The sequence below is a fragment of the Pelodiscus sinensis genome, chromosome 3 (assembly GCF_052426305.1).
Source record: "Pelodiscus sinensis isolate ZL-2025 chromosome 3, ASM5242630v1, whole genome shotgun sequence".
Lineage (NCBI taxonomy): Eukaryota > Metazoa > Chordata > Testudines > Trionychidae > Pelodiscus > Pelodiscus sinensis.
The window spans coordinates 4855121-4870044 of NC_143054.1; the positions used below are offsets into that span (position 1 = coordinate 4855121).

General features: G+C 51.2%; 1 protein-coding gene across 5 annotated transcripts; it reads right to left on the reverse strand.

The window, feature by feature from the left end:
• Window positions 1-848: 848 nt before the first annotated feature.
• On the reverse strand, window positions 849-12182 carry LOC149524599 (gallinacin-13-like). 5 transcript variants are annotated; one of them, XR_016349070.1, is made up of 5 exons: window positions 11795-12177; window positions 8986-9131; window positions 4529-4617; window positions 3797-4024; window positions 849-1297 (listed from the first exon to the last, which is right to left on the reverse strand). XR_016349070.1 is itself a non-coding variant. In XM_089776986.1 (4 exons), exons 1-3 carry the CDS (start codon window positions 11850-11852, stop codon window positions 4576-4578), a joined length of 246 nt encoding a protein of 81 aa, XP_089633112.1. In that variant the 5' UTR covers window positions 11853-12171; the 3' UTR covers window positions 849-1297; window positions 4529-4575. The 5 variants fall into 5 exon arrangements, 2 of the variants coding, with proteins under 2 accessions (XP_089633112.1, XP_089633113.1); XM_089776986.1 differs by lacking the exon at window positions 3797-4024 and having other exon boundaries at window positions 11795-12171; XR_016349071.1 differs by lacking the exons at window positions 3797-4024; window positions 8986-9131; window positions 11795-12177 and adding an exon at window positions 6967-7101 and having other exon boundaries at window positions 4529-5538.
• Window positions 12183-14924: the final 2742 nt, after the last annotated feature.

Consider the following 14924-nt stretch of genomic DNA (forward strand, 5'->3'; position numbering starts at 1 on the left):
GGGAGGGGCTGCAGGGGAGGAGCTTGGGGGCGGGGCTAGTAGAGTGTGGGGAGGGGCTGCAGTGTGGAATCCGGCCCGCGGAGGCCCTTTTGCCCACCCCTGGTGTAGGGAATGGCTGAAGGAGAGAAGCTTGTGGGGAGGGGCTGAAGGACTGGAGCTGAGGGATGGGATCGGAGGAAGAGAGACTCTTGGAGCGGCGCTGGCACTAACTCTGGTCCTAACTCTGACTAGGACCAATGGCCTTCACTGCCTTGTGTCTCAGTCTTCCCATCTGTAAAATGGGAAGGAGGGATTGTTGTCTCTGTAGAGGGTTAAAAGCTGTCCTGACACAAACTTAAATCTGCTCTAGCACTCCTGTCTGGAAGAACACACTGGATAAAGGCCCCACGTTTTATGGAGAAGAGAGGCAGAACTTCCCATTAAACAAACAGAACTATGCTGGTTCCTTTTGGTCCTCAGCCTTTCCATATCGGTTGCTTCCACCCTAGCTCTGGTGAGAGAGGCTGGCAGCATCTCAAGAGCCTATTCCTGCCAGAGCCAACCTCTCTGAGTGCTAGAATCACAGTCTGGGAGTCCCTACCATTATTTATTTGTGAGCAAAATAAACGAAGACAGACATATTGATTATAGTCAATGCACAGAGGCATGTAGCTGATATTGCTCATCCATCAGCTCTTCTGTAGTCAGGTATCCAAAGCAAGGAGCATATTCGGCGTACCCATCATCTGTTCAATGAATATTTGAATATCTTATTTTTATGCTTTTGTAACCCATTTTACAACTTTGATGCGCAATTTGCATGCATGATTTATCTCGCTGGTATAATATAATAGATTTGCACACTAGGATCTGTAAATGTGTATTTATTTATGTAATGTATAAACAAATAAAAAAAATGTGTCCTCTAAGCTTATATAAACTTTTAAATTTTAAGAATAACTATTGTTTATTAACATGAAGAAATTAAGCATCAGTATTACGTAGGGTTGCACTAGGTGACTGTAGATACACCTTGAAGACATGACTGACAAGATTCTATGAGGTTTGAGGAGAAGAACAAAAACAAAACACCTAAGCTGTGTAGTGACCCAAGAGGGTCTTTCTTTTAAAAGGGGACTGATAAGAGAGAGAAACAGCTGTTTCCTTGATTGGAGCTATCCTCAGCTCTGATTAGGGTCAGATAGTGTCTTCAAACAGCATCCCTTCCTCTCAGAAGTTTCAACAATGAATTCACCTCTTACATTGGCCAATTTACAGGGTGGCTGCAGTGACATCTGTATTCAAGGGTGCACATCTCCTGCACAAGGGAAACAGTTTGGAGTTATTTGTCAGGGCACAAAACCCACAGGAAAACAGGAATTTTGGTAACAGCCTACACGAGACGTTGTTCATTCATTGTTGGTACACAAGCAATCAGGTTTTCAGACTTTGGTCTCGTGTTAAGAGCATGAGAACTTAAGAACGGCCATGCTGGGTCAGACCAAAGGTCCATCTAGCCCAGTGTCCTGTCTGCCCACAGTGGCCAATACCAGGTGTCCCAGAGGGAGGGAACAGGGAATCATCAAAATACAGGACTATGTAGCACTTTAAAGACTAACAAGATGGTTTATTAGATGATGAGCACGTGATCCCTCCTTGTCATCCATTTTCAGCCCCTGACAAATAGAGACTAGGGACATTATTCCTACCCATTCTGGCAAATAAGGGAAGGACCTAACCTGCATGAATTTATTGAGTTCTTTTGTGAACCCTATTAAAGTCCTGGTCTTCGCAACCTCCTCTGGCAAGGAGTTCCACAGGTTTACTGTGCACTTCATGAAGAAAAACTTCTTTTTGTTTGTTTTACATCTGCTACCTGTTAATTTCATTGGGTGACCCCCTTGTGCTTATATTGTGGGAACAAATAAATAGCTTTTCCTTATTCGCTTTCTCCACAGCAGTCATGATATTATAGACCTCTATCCTATCCCCCCTTAGTTTCTTCTTCTCTAAGCTAAAAAGTCCCCATCTTTTAATTCTCTCTTCATATGGGATCCGTTCCAAACCCCTCCTCATTTTTGTTGCCCTTTTCTGAACCTTTTCCAATGCCAAGAGATCTCTTTTGAGATGAGACGACCACAGCAGCACACAGTATTCAAGACGTGGGCGTACCATGGTTTTCTACAGAGGCAATAAGATATTCTCTATCTTATTCTCTATCCCCTTTTTAATGACTCCTAACATACTGTTTGCTTATTTGACTGCGGCTGCACATGGGGACTACGTCTACACTACAAAGTTCTTCCAGAAAAAACTACGCAAATTGTGAACGGCAATTTGCGTAACTTTTTCCACTTCTTTTTTCAGAAGAGGCTTTTCCAACATTGGCCGGTTTACACTGGGCCATATGTCGGAAAAAAACCCTGTTTTGGAACATCCCTTCTTCCTCAAAAAACAAGGTTTACAGGGATGCCGAAAAATGTGCGTCTGATCTTCCGAAAATTTTTTTGGAAGAGCAGACACATTCCCTGGACGCAGAAGTGTTCTTCTGGGATACCGCTGGTATCCTGGAAAAACTCTGCAGTGTAGACATAGCCTGAATGAATGTTTTCAGCAAACTATCCACAGTGATTCCAAAAATATCTCTCTTGAGTAGTTATAGCTAAATTAGTCCCCCCCATTCTGTGTGTGTGGTCGGGGTTATTTTTTCCAGAGTGCATTACTTTACATTTATCAACATTAAATTTCATTTGCCATTTTGTTGCACAATCACCTAGTTTTGTGAGATCCTTTTGAAGGATCTGCTTTGGTCTTAACTATCTTGAGCAGTTTAGTATCATCTGCAAATTTTCCCACTTCGCGCTTTGCCTCTTTCTGCAGATCTTTTAGAAATGGGTTAAATAGGATTGGTCCCAGTACGTACCCTTGAGGGACACCATAGTTACCCCTCTCCATTCTGAAAACTGACCATTTAGTTCAACTCTTTGTTTCCTATCTTTTAACCAGTTCTCAGTCCATGAAAGGATCTTCCCTCTTATCCCATGACAACTCACTTTACATGCTTATCATAAGGGCAAGTCACTGTGGATGTAGCTGCATGTCCACAATTGTAAGTACAGGGAGGTCATTTGGACGCTTGAGTTTCAGAGCTACAGGTGCCCAGGCCTAGCTGTCCAAGAACCGCTGCCCAAACGGAGGCTTGGTGAAAGCTGGGTGGAAATTTGCCCCTGGACCTCTACAACAGGCCCCAGAGTTGCTTCCTGCAGCCATAAGTATAACTAGAAAACCAGAACTTTGAAATCAGCTTTGAATAAAGCCTTTTCCAGAGGACTTCTTATTCCTACTTGAAAGTAATAAGAGATCCTCCAGAAAAGGGCTTATTTTCCGGAGAATCACGTCTAGATTGGCGCTTTTCTCCGGCTTTTCCCCAAGCCGAAAAAAAGCGGCAGCCATGTTAATGCAAATACCGCGGGGGATATTTAAATCCCCTGCGGATTTGCCTATTCCAAAGTGCTACATTAACATCCCTTTTCCGAAAGGGGTGCCAATGTAGACACAGCCGATGTGTTTTTTTGGGGGGAAAATCCCCTTTTTTGAAAAAACCACATAAACCTCATTTTTTAAGGAAGAGCAGGTTTTAAGTCAAGACCCACGTCCAGACTACTTTCACTTTTGAAAGATCCACTTTCGAAAGTGAGATCAGAAGAAGATATGCAAATTCCCGCAGTATACTCCAAACTACTCCAAACTCTTGATCTGGCTCTGTTACCCATCAGTGGTCATGCTCAGGGCTCGACAAATCACTGAATCTACTCACCTGTCGTGAGTAGATTTCAGCCGGCCTCCTCGTTCACCGGCGGCGTGCGCGCGCATGTGCAATGCGGGTCTTGCGCATGCGCAGTGCTGGGCTGGTGAGTAGGTTTCGCCGCCGTTTGTCAAGCCCTGGTCATGATGATGTTCACAGCTACCTCCACCGGTCTGAGATTGTAGAATGTGCCGTATGCCAGAGTCCCATAACCCGAATGACATTACAGGCAGGGCTATGCTAGGAAATTATTTTGAAATAACTACATTGAAAATAACAACTCCCGAAATAACATTGAACTAGCGTGTCGTCACCACGGGGAAGCCTTGAAATGAGTCCCAGGCAGGCTCCGTTAGTGTGGATGCGCTACCTCGACTTAGAGTCCCAGGAAACCCTGGGGAGTAATCACTTCGAATGACTCTGGGGAGTCGTTATTTCGAAATACCAGCAGCGGAGCGTCCGCACTCCTGCTACTTGGAAATCAGCGTTATTCCCCGAGGAAAGCAGGCATACCGATTTCACACTAACCAGCCCGTTATTTTAAACTAAGGGGCTTGGTTGTGAGGACGCTCCACTTATTATTTCAAAATTAGGGGGGTTATTTTGAAATCACTCCCTAGTGTAGACCAGGGCTTAGTGATCAGTGCTGAAAAGCTCCCTAACTCCTGTCTGGGGATACAAATTCAGTCTCTTATTAGACTGCTAATTCTCTTCTTAACTCCTCTATTTACAATCCCTTCTTACCTGGAGCCAACACGGAGTCTAAAACAAGGGCAAAGTGTGGAGGATCCTCATGGCTGAAGGTTAGCGAGGATGCCAGGGTAGCTGGAGAGCTAAGGAACAGAATCAGAGGGAGGTCATGCACGCGATGAAGGTGACAGGAGTTTCCTGAGCGAGAGAAGGATTCGGGGAGGAACATAAGTTAACGGATCTGTGCACACAGCTTGCTGCTCACAAGGCTTTTGCTGTCACTCGGGCGTGGTGCGTCTGCTCACGACAATACACCGCCCCTGTGTGCTTAGTCACTGTGTCTCCCCCACCCCCGTATCAGTCACCCTTTCATGTGGAATTTGTAGTACCATCTCCAGCATGCAGGCCTGGGTGGGGATTTTTCCCTCCTTCCTACCTAGCTCAGAAAGAATCGGATAACTAGCAAAGCAGTTGTAAGCAGGAGGAAAGGGGGAGCTGATCCTGAATGCAAAACTCGGGTTATCCTTCTTTCCAGGGAGATCCAGCAGCACCCTGCTGGGCAGAGCGAATCCAAATGGAAATCTGTCCATCCCCTTCAGTTCTCTTCAGATCCTTTGCTGTGGTTGGATCATTGCAAAATAGGTGGATGTTCCTGTTTCATCCTCAGGGTATAATTGAGTCCGGAGGGCTCTGTCAAGATCGGGTACCTTTTGTCCTGTAGGCCCTGCACCAACAAGGATGGGGTCTCTGCCTTGAAGACCGCCCCATTCAAGGAGGAAAAAGGTGTACGAAGGGCTTGGGGCGGGGGAGACGCTTAATTGAAAAACTCTGTTCCTACGTCGCGCCCAAGTGCCTCTCCAGAACTCACGCGGCAGCTCGGTCAGACGTTCCAGGTTTGGCGCACGCGGTGCTGGGCGGTGTTCCCTAGGCCGGGAGATGCAAGATGCCAGATCGAATGTTCGTGAAGGTCCCCCGTATTGAGCCCAGTAACTTGTGTAGCTAGAGCGTTAGCCCTGGAGAATCCACCACACCCCCGGTATTGGTTCTTGCTCTGATGTCCTTCACTAGATGAAAGAGCCCGTTAGTACCTGGTACCTTCTGCCCCCGAAGGAGCTTCAGCTCAGTCATCCAGTCCCGTCTCAGGCTTCTTTCTAAACCGGTCGAGCCCTTGACGTCTCTCACAGCAAAGCATTTTCTAATGCCCTCAAATTCTTTCCGGGCCTCTTTTCTACCCTTCAAGGTTTGTGTATCGAGAGACGGGGGATCGAAGCCCTAGGGGCTGGTTCCGGCCCCCGAGGCTCAAGGTACTCTCCGCCCCCAGCACTGGGGAGCCAGCGCCTCAGCCCACTGCTGCACCCCCCTTTCCTCTCCTGCACCTTACCTCCCGCCCAGCCCTCCCACCCCCCTGCCGGCTCCTGCACCCTCCCAGACCCAGCAATCCCCCCCAAGCCCACTTCACTGCAGCCCCCTCCCACACACTGAACCCCTCATTTTTGGCCTCAGAAATGTGGGAGGGCCCACAAAATCGACTAGCCTCCCCCCCCCCCGCCCAGGCTCCGCTGCACGAGGGGAATGTGGGGAGGGTCGTTCTGCCCCTCAGTCAGGGGCCACATCACAGAGGGGTTTGGGGGTTTTGTTGCGTCTCACGTGTGTGGCCCCCGACTGATTTTTCTGTGGGTCAGCGGCCCCCCACCCAAAAAAAGCTTCCCCAGCCCTGGCGGTAACCCCACTGCCAAGCGGTGCTGAGAGCCACACCGGCAGGGTTGAATATCGAGGGGTCCCTCTTAACAATACCAGACAGAACCAAGTTGGACCCCCCCCCCCCACCCAGTACTCTGTCACCCCAGGGCACTGCGGCACGGATGAGGCAAAAGCATGTCAAACCCTAAGTAAACACCCACCCCATAGTACACTGGGCAGTGTCCTTTGCCTCAGTTTCCCACCTCGGGGGGGGGGGTTTAGAAGAACAAAATCCCCTCCCCCTCCGCTCTGCTGCTGTGATGTCCTTGTTGCTGCTTGCTCCCTCCGCCCCCCACTAACCCCTCAAAGCCGGGTTCTGAGGTTCCGCCACTTAGCCCGGTTCCGAGTGATTTCACGGAGCATTTCACTGCTACTGCAGCCTCGGTGTGGTATTCACTCCGGTGCCGTCCCCAGAGCCGATCTAAGGCTTAGTCTCTAGAATCACAAAACCCTCGAGCGGGGAGGGACCTCGAGAGGTCATCAAGTCCAGTCCCTGCCCTCACAACAGGGCCAAGCACCTTCTAGATCATCCCTGACAGGTGTCTGTCCAACCTGCTCTGAAATATCTCCAGGGATGGAGATTCCACAACCCCCCCAGGCAACTTATTCCAGTGTTTCACCACCCTGACAGGTAGGAAGTGTTTCCTAATGTCCAACCTAACCTGTCTTTAAGCCCATTGTTTCTTGTCCTATCCTCAGAGGCCAAGGAGAACAATTTTTCTTCCTCCTCCTTGTAACACCCTTGTAGATACCTGAAAACTGCTCTCATGTCCCATCTCAGTCTTCCCTTTAACAGACTAAACAAGCCCAGTTCTTTCAGTCGTCCCTCGTTTCTCATGTTCTCTAGACCTTTCATCATTTTTGTTGCTCTTCTTTGGAACTTCTCCACTATCTCCACATCTTTCTTGAATCGCTGGGCCTGTGATTTCACATGTAATAAGCACTGAACAGAAAGAAGGACTCTCAGTGGGCCCTAATCATCTCTCTCTTGAAACTTTAAGACAAAAGAAGTCAAATGGTATCTAGGACTTTTTCAGCACCAGTCATACCCCCGCATAAGAACACTTACCTCCATCCCCTGTAATGGGCAGAAAGATTTAGCAGCTGTAGTCCTGGCTTAGCAAGTGAGATTCAGGTTAGGGTGACACCCTAACATAGCATCCTGGTTCTGCTGTCCTTTACTCAAAGAAGGAGGATAATGACAGTTTTGTTACCTACATACTAAAGTGAATTATAACCTCAAGCCAACCAACATCGGTCACTTTGGCAAACCAGCTGCTGAAAATCTGGGCAGTGTGGGTGTGTCTATGCAAATACCGTCTGCTCCTGCTGTCTTTCCACCTGTTCGCCACTAGATGTCAGAGGAGGGCTCATTCAGCCCCTGCGCACATTTAATTGTGGAGCCCAGCTCTAGGGGACACCGTATTCCAGTGTCAGTTTCATCGATACAGAAGTAACACAACCTCCCTGCCCTCACCCGCTGCTTCCCGCTTGGTACGTTCGAGGACAGCATCACCCCTTTGCCATGGGGAGCTGACATTGAACTGTTTGTCTGCTCTGCTCCAAAGCCTTTAGGATCACTGCTTTCCAGCACCCCGTCCCCTGTCGGGCCTGGTTTGTTTGCGGTTAGATACGTCACCTTGCATGAGGCTGGACTAAAACCCGTTGCGTTGGAAGGGGGCCTCGTGTACCCAACAAGGAGTGTTGTTCCATGGACGTCAATGGAGCTGGGCTGATTTACACCAGCTGAGGAAGTGGCCTCTGAATGGGAAGGAAGAGGGAACTGGAAATGACTCAAAGTGCCACTACCTTGTAGCATCAATCTGGTTCCCACCCATGGGCGCTGTGATTCTGTGGTGAGGATTTGAACTGGAGCTGATCATGCAAGAGGTGTCGGGAGATAGACCTGGTGGGGCCACATCGGGTGTGTTGCATCCAGTTCTGGACAGTGGCACTGGTGAGGCCACATCTGGCGTATTGCGTCCAATTCTAGGGCCCCGGTTACAGGAAGGATGTGGACACATTGGGGAGGGTCCAGCGGGGGACAACCAAAATGATTCGGGGCTGGAGCACATGACCTATGAGGAGAGGCTGAGGGGTTTGGGTTTGTTTAGTCTGCAGAAGAGAAGAGCGAGGGGGGATTTGAGAGCAGCCTGCAACTCCCTGCCGGGGGGTCCAAAGAGGCTGGAGAGAGGCTGGTCTCAGTAGTGACAGATGGCAGAACAAGGAGCAATGGTCTCAAGTTGTGGTGGGAGAGGTCCAGGTTGGAGATTAGGAAAAACTATTTCCCTAGGAGGGTGGGGAAGCCCGGGGCTGGTGTTTGAGTCCCGGCTGGACAAAGCCCTGGCTGGGATGATTGAGTTGGGTTGGTCCTGCTTTGGGCAGGGGGCTGGACTCGATGCCTCCTGAGGTCTCTTCCTAGGATTCTGTGACCTTGCTGATACCCACATTCCTGCCTGGGCACAGGGAAGTCCCTTTGGGTCGCTGATCATTCCTGTGCTCCTACAGGCGACAGAGTCAGAGCCTCGACGGACGGATACTGGCCCGGGTCCACTGGTGCCGCTTTGGACCAGCTGAGAGGCTGTCCCGCAGCCGCCAGCTCTTCAGGCTTGGCCCGCAGTCTCCAGGAGCGAAAGACGAACCTTGAATGAAAGATTGTACCCTGCGGAGAAACTTCCAGGAACGTGTCCCGCCCAGACGGGCAGCCCCGATTCTGCCTGGTGGAATCGGCCGAGGCCCAGAGCCGAGAAAAACAGCCACAGCAGCCTTACCAGGCGCTTCGGGCGGCAGCACCTCTGCCTTCCATTCCTGCAGGTCCCGAGCTCCTCTTCAACGCGGTCAGCGATCGCCGTGCATTTTGCCTTACAGTAGCCGTCACGCCTGATGCAAGACAGGGTGTCTGGCATCCTCCGGTGTCCTACAGAAAGGAAAGAATAGCTTATGCCCAAAGGCTGGGACAGCGCTTTCCGGGAGAACGTGGCCCTTACAAGATCCAAGGTCAAGTCCCTGCTCTGCCACAGGTCTCCTGTGCGACCTTGGGCAAGTCACTTACCCTCGCTGTGCTTGAGCAGCCTAGTATACAGTGGGGACAGTCACCCGTCGCTACCTCCTGGGGGGGCGGGGGGGCAAAGGCTCAGTGAATTAACGTTTGTGAGCTCCTGTGGTGATGGGGTTTGGCTAAGGCAGACAAAGTGAGCAACAATGACAGATTTAAATACCAAAATCCAGGAGCGCTGGGATTTGGTTCAGATCCATTTGATACATACCCAGGGGGCCAACACTTGTGATGGGCCCCTGGGCAAGGTGGGAGGGGTATGACTCTGTGCTCCTGGAAGGGGCGGGGCCTCGGGCAGAAGGGGTGGAGCTAGGGCAGCCAGCTCTCAGGACCATGCCGCTCTGTGCCCCCACCCTCACTGTTAGCCCTCACAGCTGCCTAGCGCTCTGGCCGCAATTTAATGGGCCCAGGCTCCAGCCACCGCTGCTCCCACAGTAGTGGCAGTGACAGCCGGGAGCACCAGGCCCTTTTGTATCCCCAGACCCCGGGGAAATTGCCCCCTGTATCCCCTTTCCGCCTGTCAGTGGGTCTGTACATATGTATGGCCCAAGTGTCACAGGGGGGTGAACATCAGAACAGCCAGCCTGGGTCAGACCAAAGGCCCGTCCAGCCCAGTATCCTGTCTTCTGACAGCAGCCAATGCCAGGAGCCCCAGAGGGAGTGAACAGAACAGGGAACCATCATATGATCCATCCCCTGTCACCCATTCCCAGCCTCTGACAAACAGAGGCTATGGGACACCATTCCCACCCATCCTGGCTACTAGCCATGATGGACTTGTCCTCCATGAATTTATCTAGCTCTTTTTTTGAACCCTGCTAAAGCCCTGGTCTTTACAACCTCCTCTGGCAAGGAGTTCCACAGGTTGACTGTGCGCTGCGTGAAGAAAAACGTCCTTTTGTTTGTTTTAAAGCTGCTGCCTGTTCATTTCATTTGGTGACCCCCTCGTCCTTATGTGATGGGAACAAATCAATAGCTTTTCCTTATTCACTTTCTCCAGACCTGTCATGATTGTAGAGACTTCTACCCTATCCTTCCTTAGTCTCTTCTTTTCCAAGCTGAAAAGCCCCAGTCTTTTTAATGTCTCTGCATATGGGACCTGTTCCAAACCCCTCCTCATTTTTGTTGCCCTTTTCTGAACTTTTTCCAATGTCAAGAAATCTCTTTTGAGATGAGGCAACCAGCAGTATTCAAGCTGTGGGCTGTGACGTAGTTGGGGGGGGGGGGACTGTCTGCTCTGTAACCTGGGGTTGCCCCACGCTGTGATGTGTGATTCACACTGACTCAGCCACATGTGGATTAGCCCAGACACCTAATCCCAGCCTGAGCAGATAACAAGGCTCTTCTGGTGGGAGAGACAAAGGAAGGGAGGGGGAGATGGACACCTGGATGGGGTGCAGGGCTTGGAAACTGGCTGGAAAGCCATGAAGAGAACAGACTATGCAGAGTGCTGGCAGTGGAGGGGCCTATGGACCCCCACCCAAAGGGGTCTAGAGCTGCCAGCCCCTGACTCCTTGACTGTGTCTAGACTGGCCAATTTTTCCAGAAAATCAGCTGCTTTTCCGGAAAAACTTGCCAGCTGTCTACACTGGCCGCTTGAATTTCCGCAAAAGCACTGGCTTCCTACTGGAAGAAATCAGTGCTTTTTGCAGAAATACGATGCTGCTCCCGTTCAGGCAAATGTCCCTTTTGCGCAAAGCTTTTCCGCAAAAGGGCCAGTGTAGACAGCTCAGATTTGTTTTCCTCAAAAAAGCCCCGATGGCGAAAATGGCGATCAGGGCTTTTTTGCGGAAAAGCGCGTCTAGATTGGCACTGACGCTTTTCTGCAAAAAGTGCTTTTGCGGAAAAGCGTCCGTGCCAATCTAGACGCTCTGTTCCAAAAATGCTTTTAACGGAAAACTTTTCCGTTAAAAGCATTTCCGGAAAATCGTGCCAGTCTAGACGTAGTCCTTACGTCTGTGCTGTGCTGTATCCTGGAGAAGCAATAAACCCTCTCTATTCTATTGGCTGGCGGAGTCTCCTCTTGCCGCGATGGGGGTGCAGGATCGGGGGATCCCCGACGCGCCGTCACCTGGGCATACCGTGGATTTATGCAGAAGCAATAAGATAGTCTCTGTCTCATTCTCTATTCCTTTTTTAATGACTCCCAGCATTCTGTTTGCTTTTTTGGCTGCTGCTGCACACGGACATGGCCTGGGTTGAGAAATGTTTTCTAGCTTTACACCTGCGCCAGGTACAGCAGCCTGTCCCTTTCCCACTTCACCATGCTCCCTGCATTTCGCATGAAGCCCGGCTGACTCGCCATGGGAGCCTCTGGTCCCCAGACACCGGTAACAGACCCTGAACACACCGACTGCAGCCCTCAAAACCACATACGCCCTTCACATCCCGATCTCTGGCACCTGGTGGGCTGAATTTCCTGCTTCCTTCCGATCCCAGGGACAGGAACCGTGTCCCTCATCACTGTCATTGCCTAATGCTCATTAGCGTTGCGGTCTGCCGGCCCCTCCTTGCCTCAGTCTTACCTGCGGTCACCAGGGAGACCAAGAAGAGCCCAGCGAACAGAGAGTGCAGGATCTCCATGGCCGAAGGTGGGGCTGGCAGGCCGAGGCACGGAGGTGGAGTAAGCGTGCCGTTAGCCGAACGGCATGTGTGAGAAGTCCCCGTATTTATAAAGTCCCCAGAGAATGCAGCACGAGGGGAGGAGCAATAAATTATCCCTCCCCAAATAGAGGTTGCTTGGCTTCTCAGGTCATTCCGACCCCCAGGATCCTCTCTGAATAAAAGGCACTTTCTGTTTATTCAGCGTTCAAGTCTTCCGCCCTTCCCATTCTTCCACAGAGCCATTATGTGTCTCACGTGAAATAGGCCCAGTTTGCTTAGAGAGGGTGGAGTTCTCCCTCCTTCGGATCCGGCTCAGAGGGGGATGTGGCAAGTTTGTTCCCAGCTCAGATAAAACCTGGCAGGCGCCCGGACAAGGAATGACGCGTAAAAGAACGAAGGGTCTGTCTGCCCCCAGGGAGAGTTTTGCCGACTTCCGGAGAGCCAAAACCATGAGTCAGATCCGCAGAGATCATGAGGCTGGTCCCTCGCAATGACCAGATGCGTTTAGAAAGGGGCTGTGGTCTTTTTGAACTCCGATGCCCATCTTTAGTGTGTGGGAACACTGCTGCCTGTTCACACAGATTTATTGGGTTTGGGAATTCTGCTCCCCCATGCAAGTGCCATTCCCCCGCCCAGCAGTTAATTCTGGCTCCAGACATCAAAATCAAACCCGTCCCTCTAGCCCCCATCAGCTTTGCCCTCCTGATCTTCCGTAGGTTTGCCAGATGGTTTAACCAAAAATACTGAACACCTCCCCAAAAAAACCACCTGAGAAAAAATTCTGTTGAGAAGAGAAGGGAGAGAGAAAAAAGGGGGAGACCAAAGTTGTCGAGGAGAAAAAAAAAAACAGCATGGCCCCTTTAAGAATACCTTTGAGACTTTTCTGGCTTTAACAGGCTGCCGGCAGCCATCTTCTTTTCCTTCTCCGAGCCAGAAGATGGCTCCCCTGCGGAACCAGGTAAGTGAGGGGAGGGCTTAGCTGATGGGGGCTAGGGGTCGGGGGCTGGGCCCAGTTGCTGAGTGTGTGTAGGTTGCCAGGTGTTTGGTATTTTGCCTCCTGGCAGGGAAAAAAAATCAGAAAATACGGGACATTTTAGGTGTCCAGTATTTTCTGAATTTTTTACCGGACAGGACTCAAAAATACCGGACTGTCTGGGTCAATACCCGACTCCTGACAATGCTAATCTTCAGCTCTACCTCCTCCCCATCCGTTGAGATCAACCTCATGTGACTGAGAAGAGTGGAAAGAAAGATTGCTTCCTCCAGCAGCTCTGATTGGTTGCTCTGCTCTGGAAGGTGGGGCTCCGGGGTGGGCAGCCAATGAGAAAGGGGTTTTCCCCATAGGCGGGGCTTAAATTCATGTGAGGGCTGGTGCATCGGCATCATAACCACACTGGCCCAGCTCCTGCTGAGAGCATCTTAATTGGGAAGAGAAATCACAAGTGTCCGCAACGCTGGCGGGTGTTTTCCCTGCCCGCCCGCCCACGCCGGCAGACAGCCGGTAGCGACACGGTTACGACTGAGCACACAAGCACACAGCGACTGCGTATCATCACTGACGGAGGAGGTGACCGGTTTGGACGCCACGCCAGTAAATCCTGACTACTACAGGGCCCGATGGCACAAGCGCTGGGGGAAGAGACCTCCCAGCTTTCTAGATCAACCATCTCTGCAAGGGGAGTAGCTAACCGCGCCGGGGGCCTGGGTCCCAGCACTGGCGCTGGTTCACACTGGCGCTTGGAGTGTGTAGTGCTCCAGGGACAAGGAGGGGGGCGGTCCCTTTATTCAGGGACTGTGATTCTGCCTGATCTCTTCATAGGGAGCAAATGGGAGATTGTCACCCCACCCGTGGGCACCCACGTCACACGAGCCCCGCCAGTTCAGTGCAAGAAGTGAGCTTGTCCTGCGTTGTTTTCATTTCCTCCGAGCCAGGAAGTGACCGCGCTGTGAAGTCCCCATGTAGAGCTGGCCCACCCAGATCGCTGCATGGCACAGATGTGATTCCATTTGATGGACGCCTGTCCTTGGATAGTGCCACGTATTTTAAGAGAATCCCCTAAAGGCTGCCTAAAATCTAGGTCTTGATCAGGCTGGCTGTGTGTGCTTAAAACCTCCCACGTCCCACACTGGCCTAGGACATCTGACAGACCTTCAGAAAACCCGTGGTTGGGGGTCAGTTTCAAGCGGAGTGCCCCAAGGACTGGTTCTAGGGCCGGTTTTGATCAACATCTTTATTAATGACCTGGATGAGGGGATGGATTGCACCCTCAGCAAGTTTGCGGATGACACTGAGCTAGGGAGAGGTAGATACACTGGAGGGCAGGGATTGGATCCAGAGTGACCTGGACAGATTAGAGGATTGGGCCAAAAGAAATCTGACGAGGTTCAAGAAGGACAAGTGCAGAGCCCTGCCCTTGGGACAGAAGAATCCCAAGCATTGGTACAGGCTGGGGACCAACTGGCTAAGTAGCAGTTCTGCAGAAAAGGACCTGGGGATTGCAGTGGGTGAGAAGCTGCATGTGAGTCAACAGGGCGCCCTTGTAGCCAAGAAGGCTAACGGCATATTAGGGTGCATTAGGAGGAGCATGGCCAGCAGATCTAGAGAAGTGATTGTTCCCCTTTATTTGGCTCTGGTGAGGCCACATCTGGAGTATTGTGTCCAGTTCTGGGCCCCCCACTACACAAAGGATGTGGACACATTGGAGAGGGTCCAGCGGGGGGCAACCAGAATGATTAGGGGGCTGGAGCACATGGCCTACGAGGAGAGGCTGAGGGATTTGAGTTTGTTTAGTCTGCAGAAGAGAAGAGTGAGGGGGGATTTGAGAGCAGCCTGCAACTCCCTGCAGGGGGGTCCAAAGAGGCTGGAGAGAGGCTGGTCTCAGTGGGGGCAGGTGGCAGAACAAGGAGCGATGGGCTCACGTTGCAGTGGGGGAGGTCTAGCTGGAGATTAGGACAAACTATTTCCCTAGGCGGGTGGGGAAGCCCTGGGCTGGGTTCCCTAGGGAGGGGGTGGAATCTCCATCCCTAGAGGTGCTGAAGTCCCGGCTGGAC

What these genes read in the sequence shown, in the direction of transcription:
- LOC149524599 (XM_089776986.1), bottom strand. Translation starts at nt 11,852, where the DNA reads ATGGAGATCCTGCACTCTCTGTTCGCTGGGCTCTTCTTGGTCTCCCTG. An exon ending in GGTCTCCCTGGTGACCGCAG is followed by an intron (nt 9,132 to 11,794) that starts GTAAGACTGAGG and finishes TCCTTTCTGTAG; the next exon opens with GACACCGGAGGATGCCAGAC. An exon ending in GCTGCCGCCCGAAGCGCCTG is followed by an intron (nt 4,618 to 8,985) that starts GTAAGGCTGCTG and finishes TCTGTTCCTTAG; the next exon opens with CTCTCCAGCTACCCTGGCAT.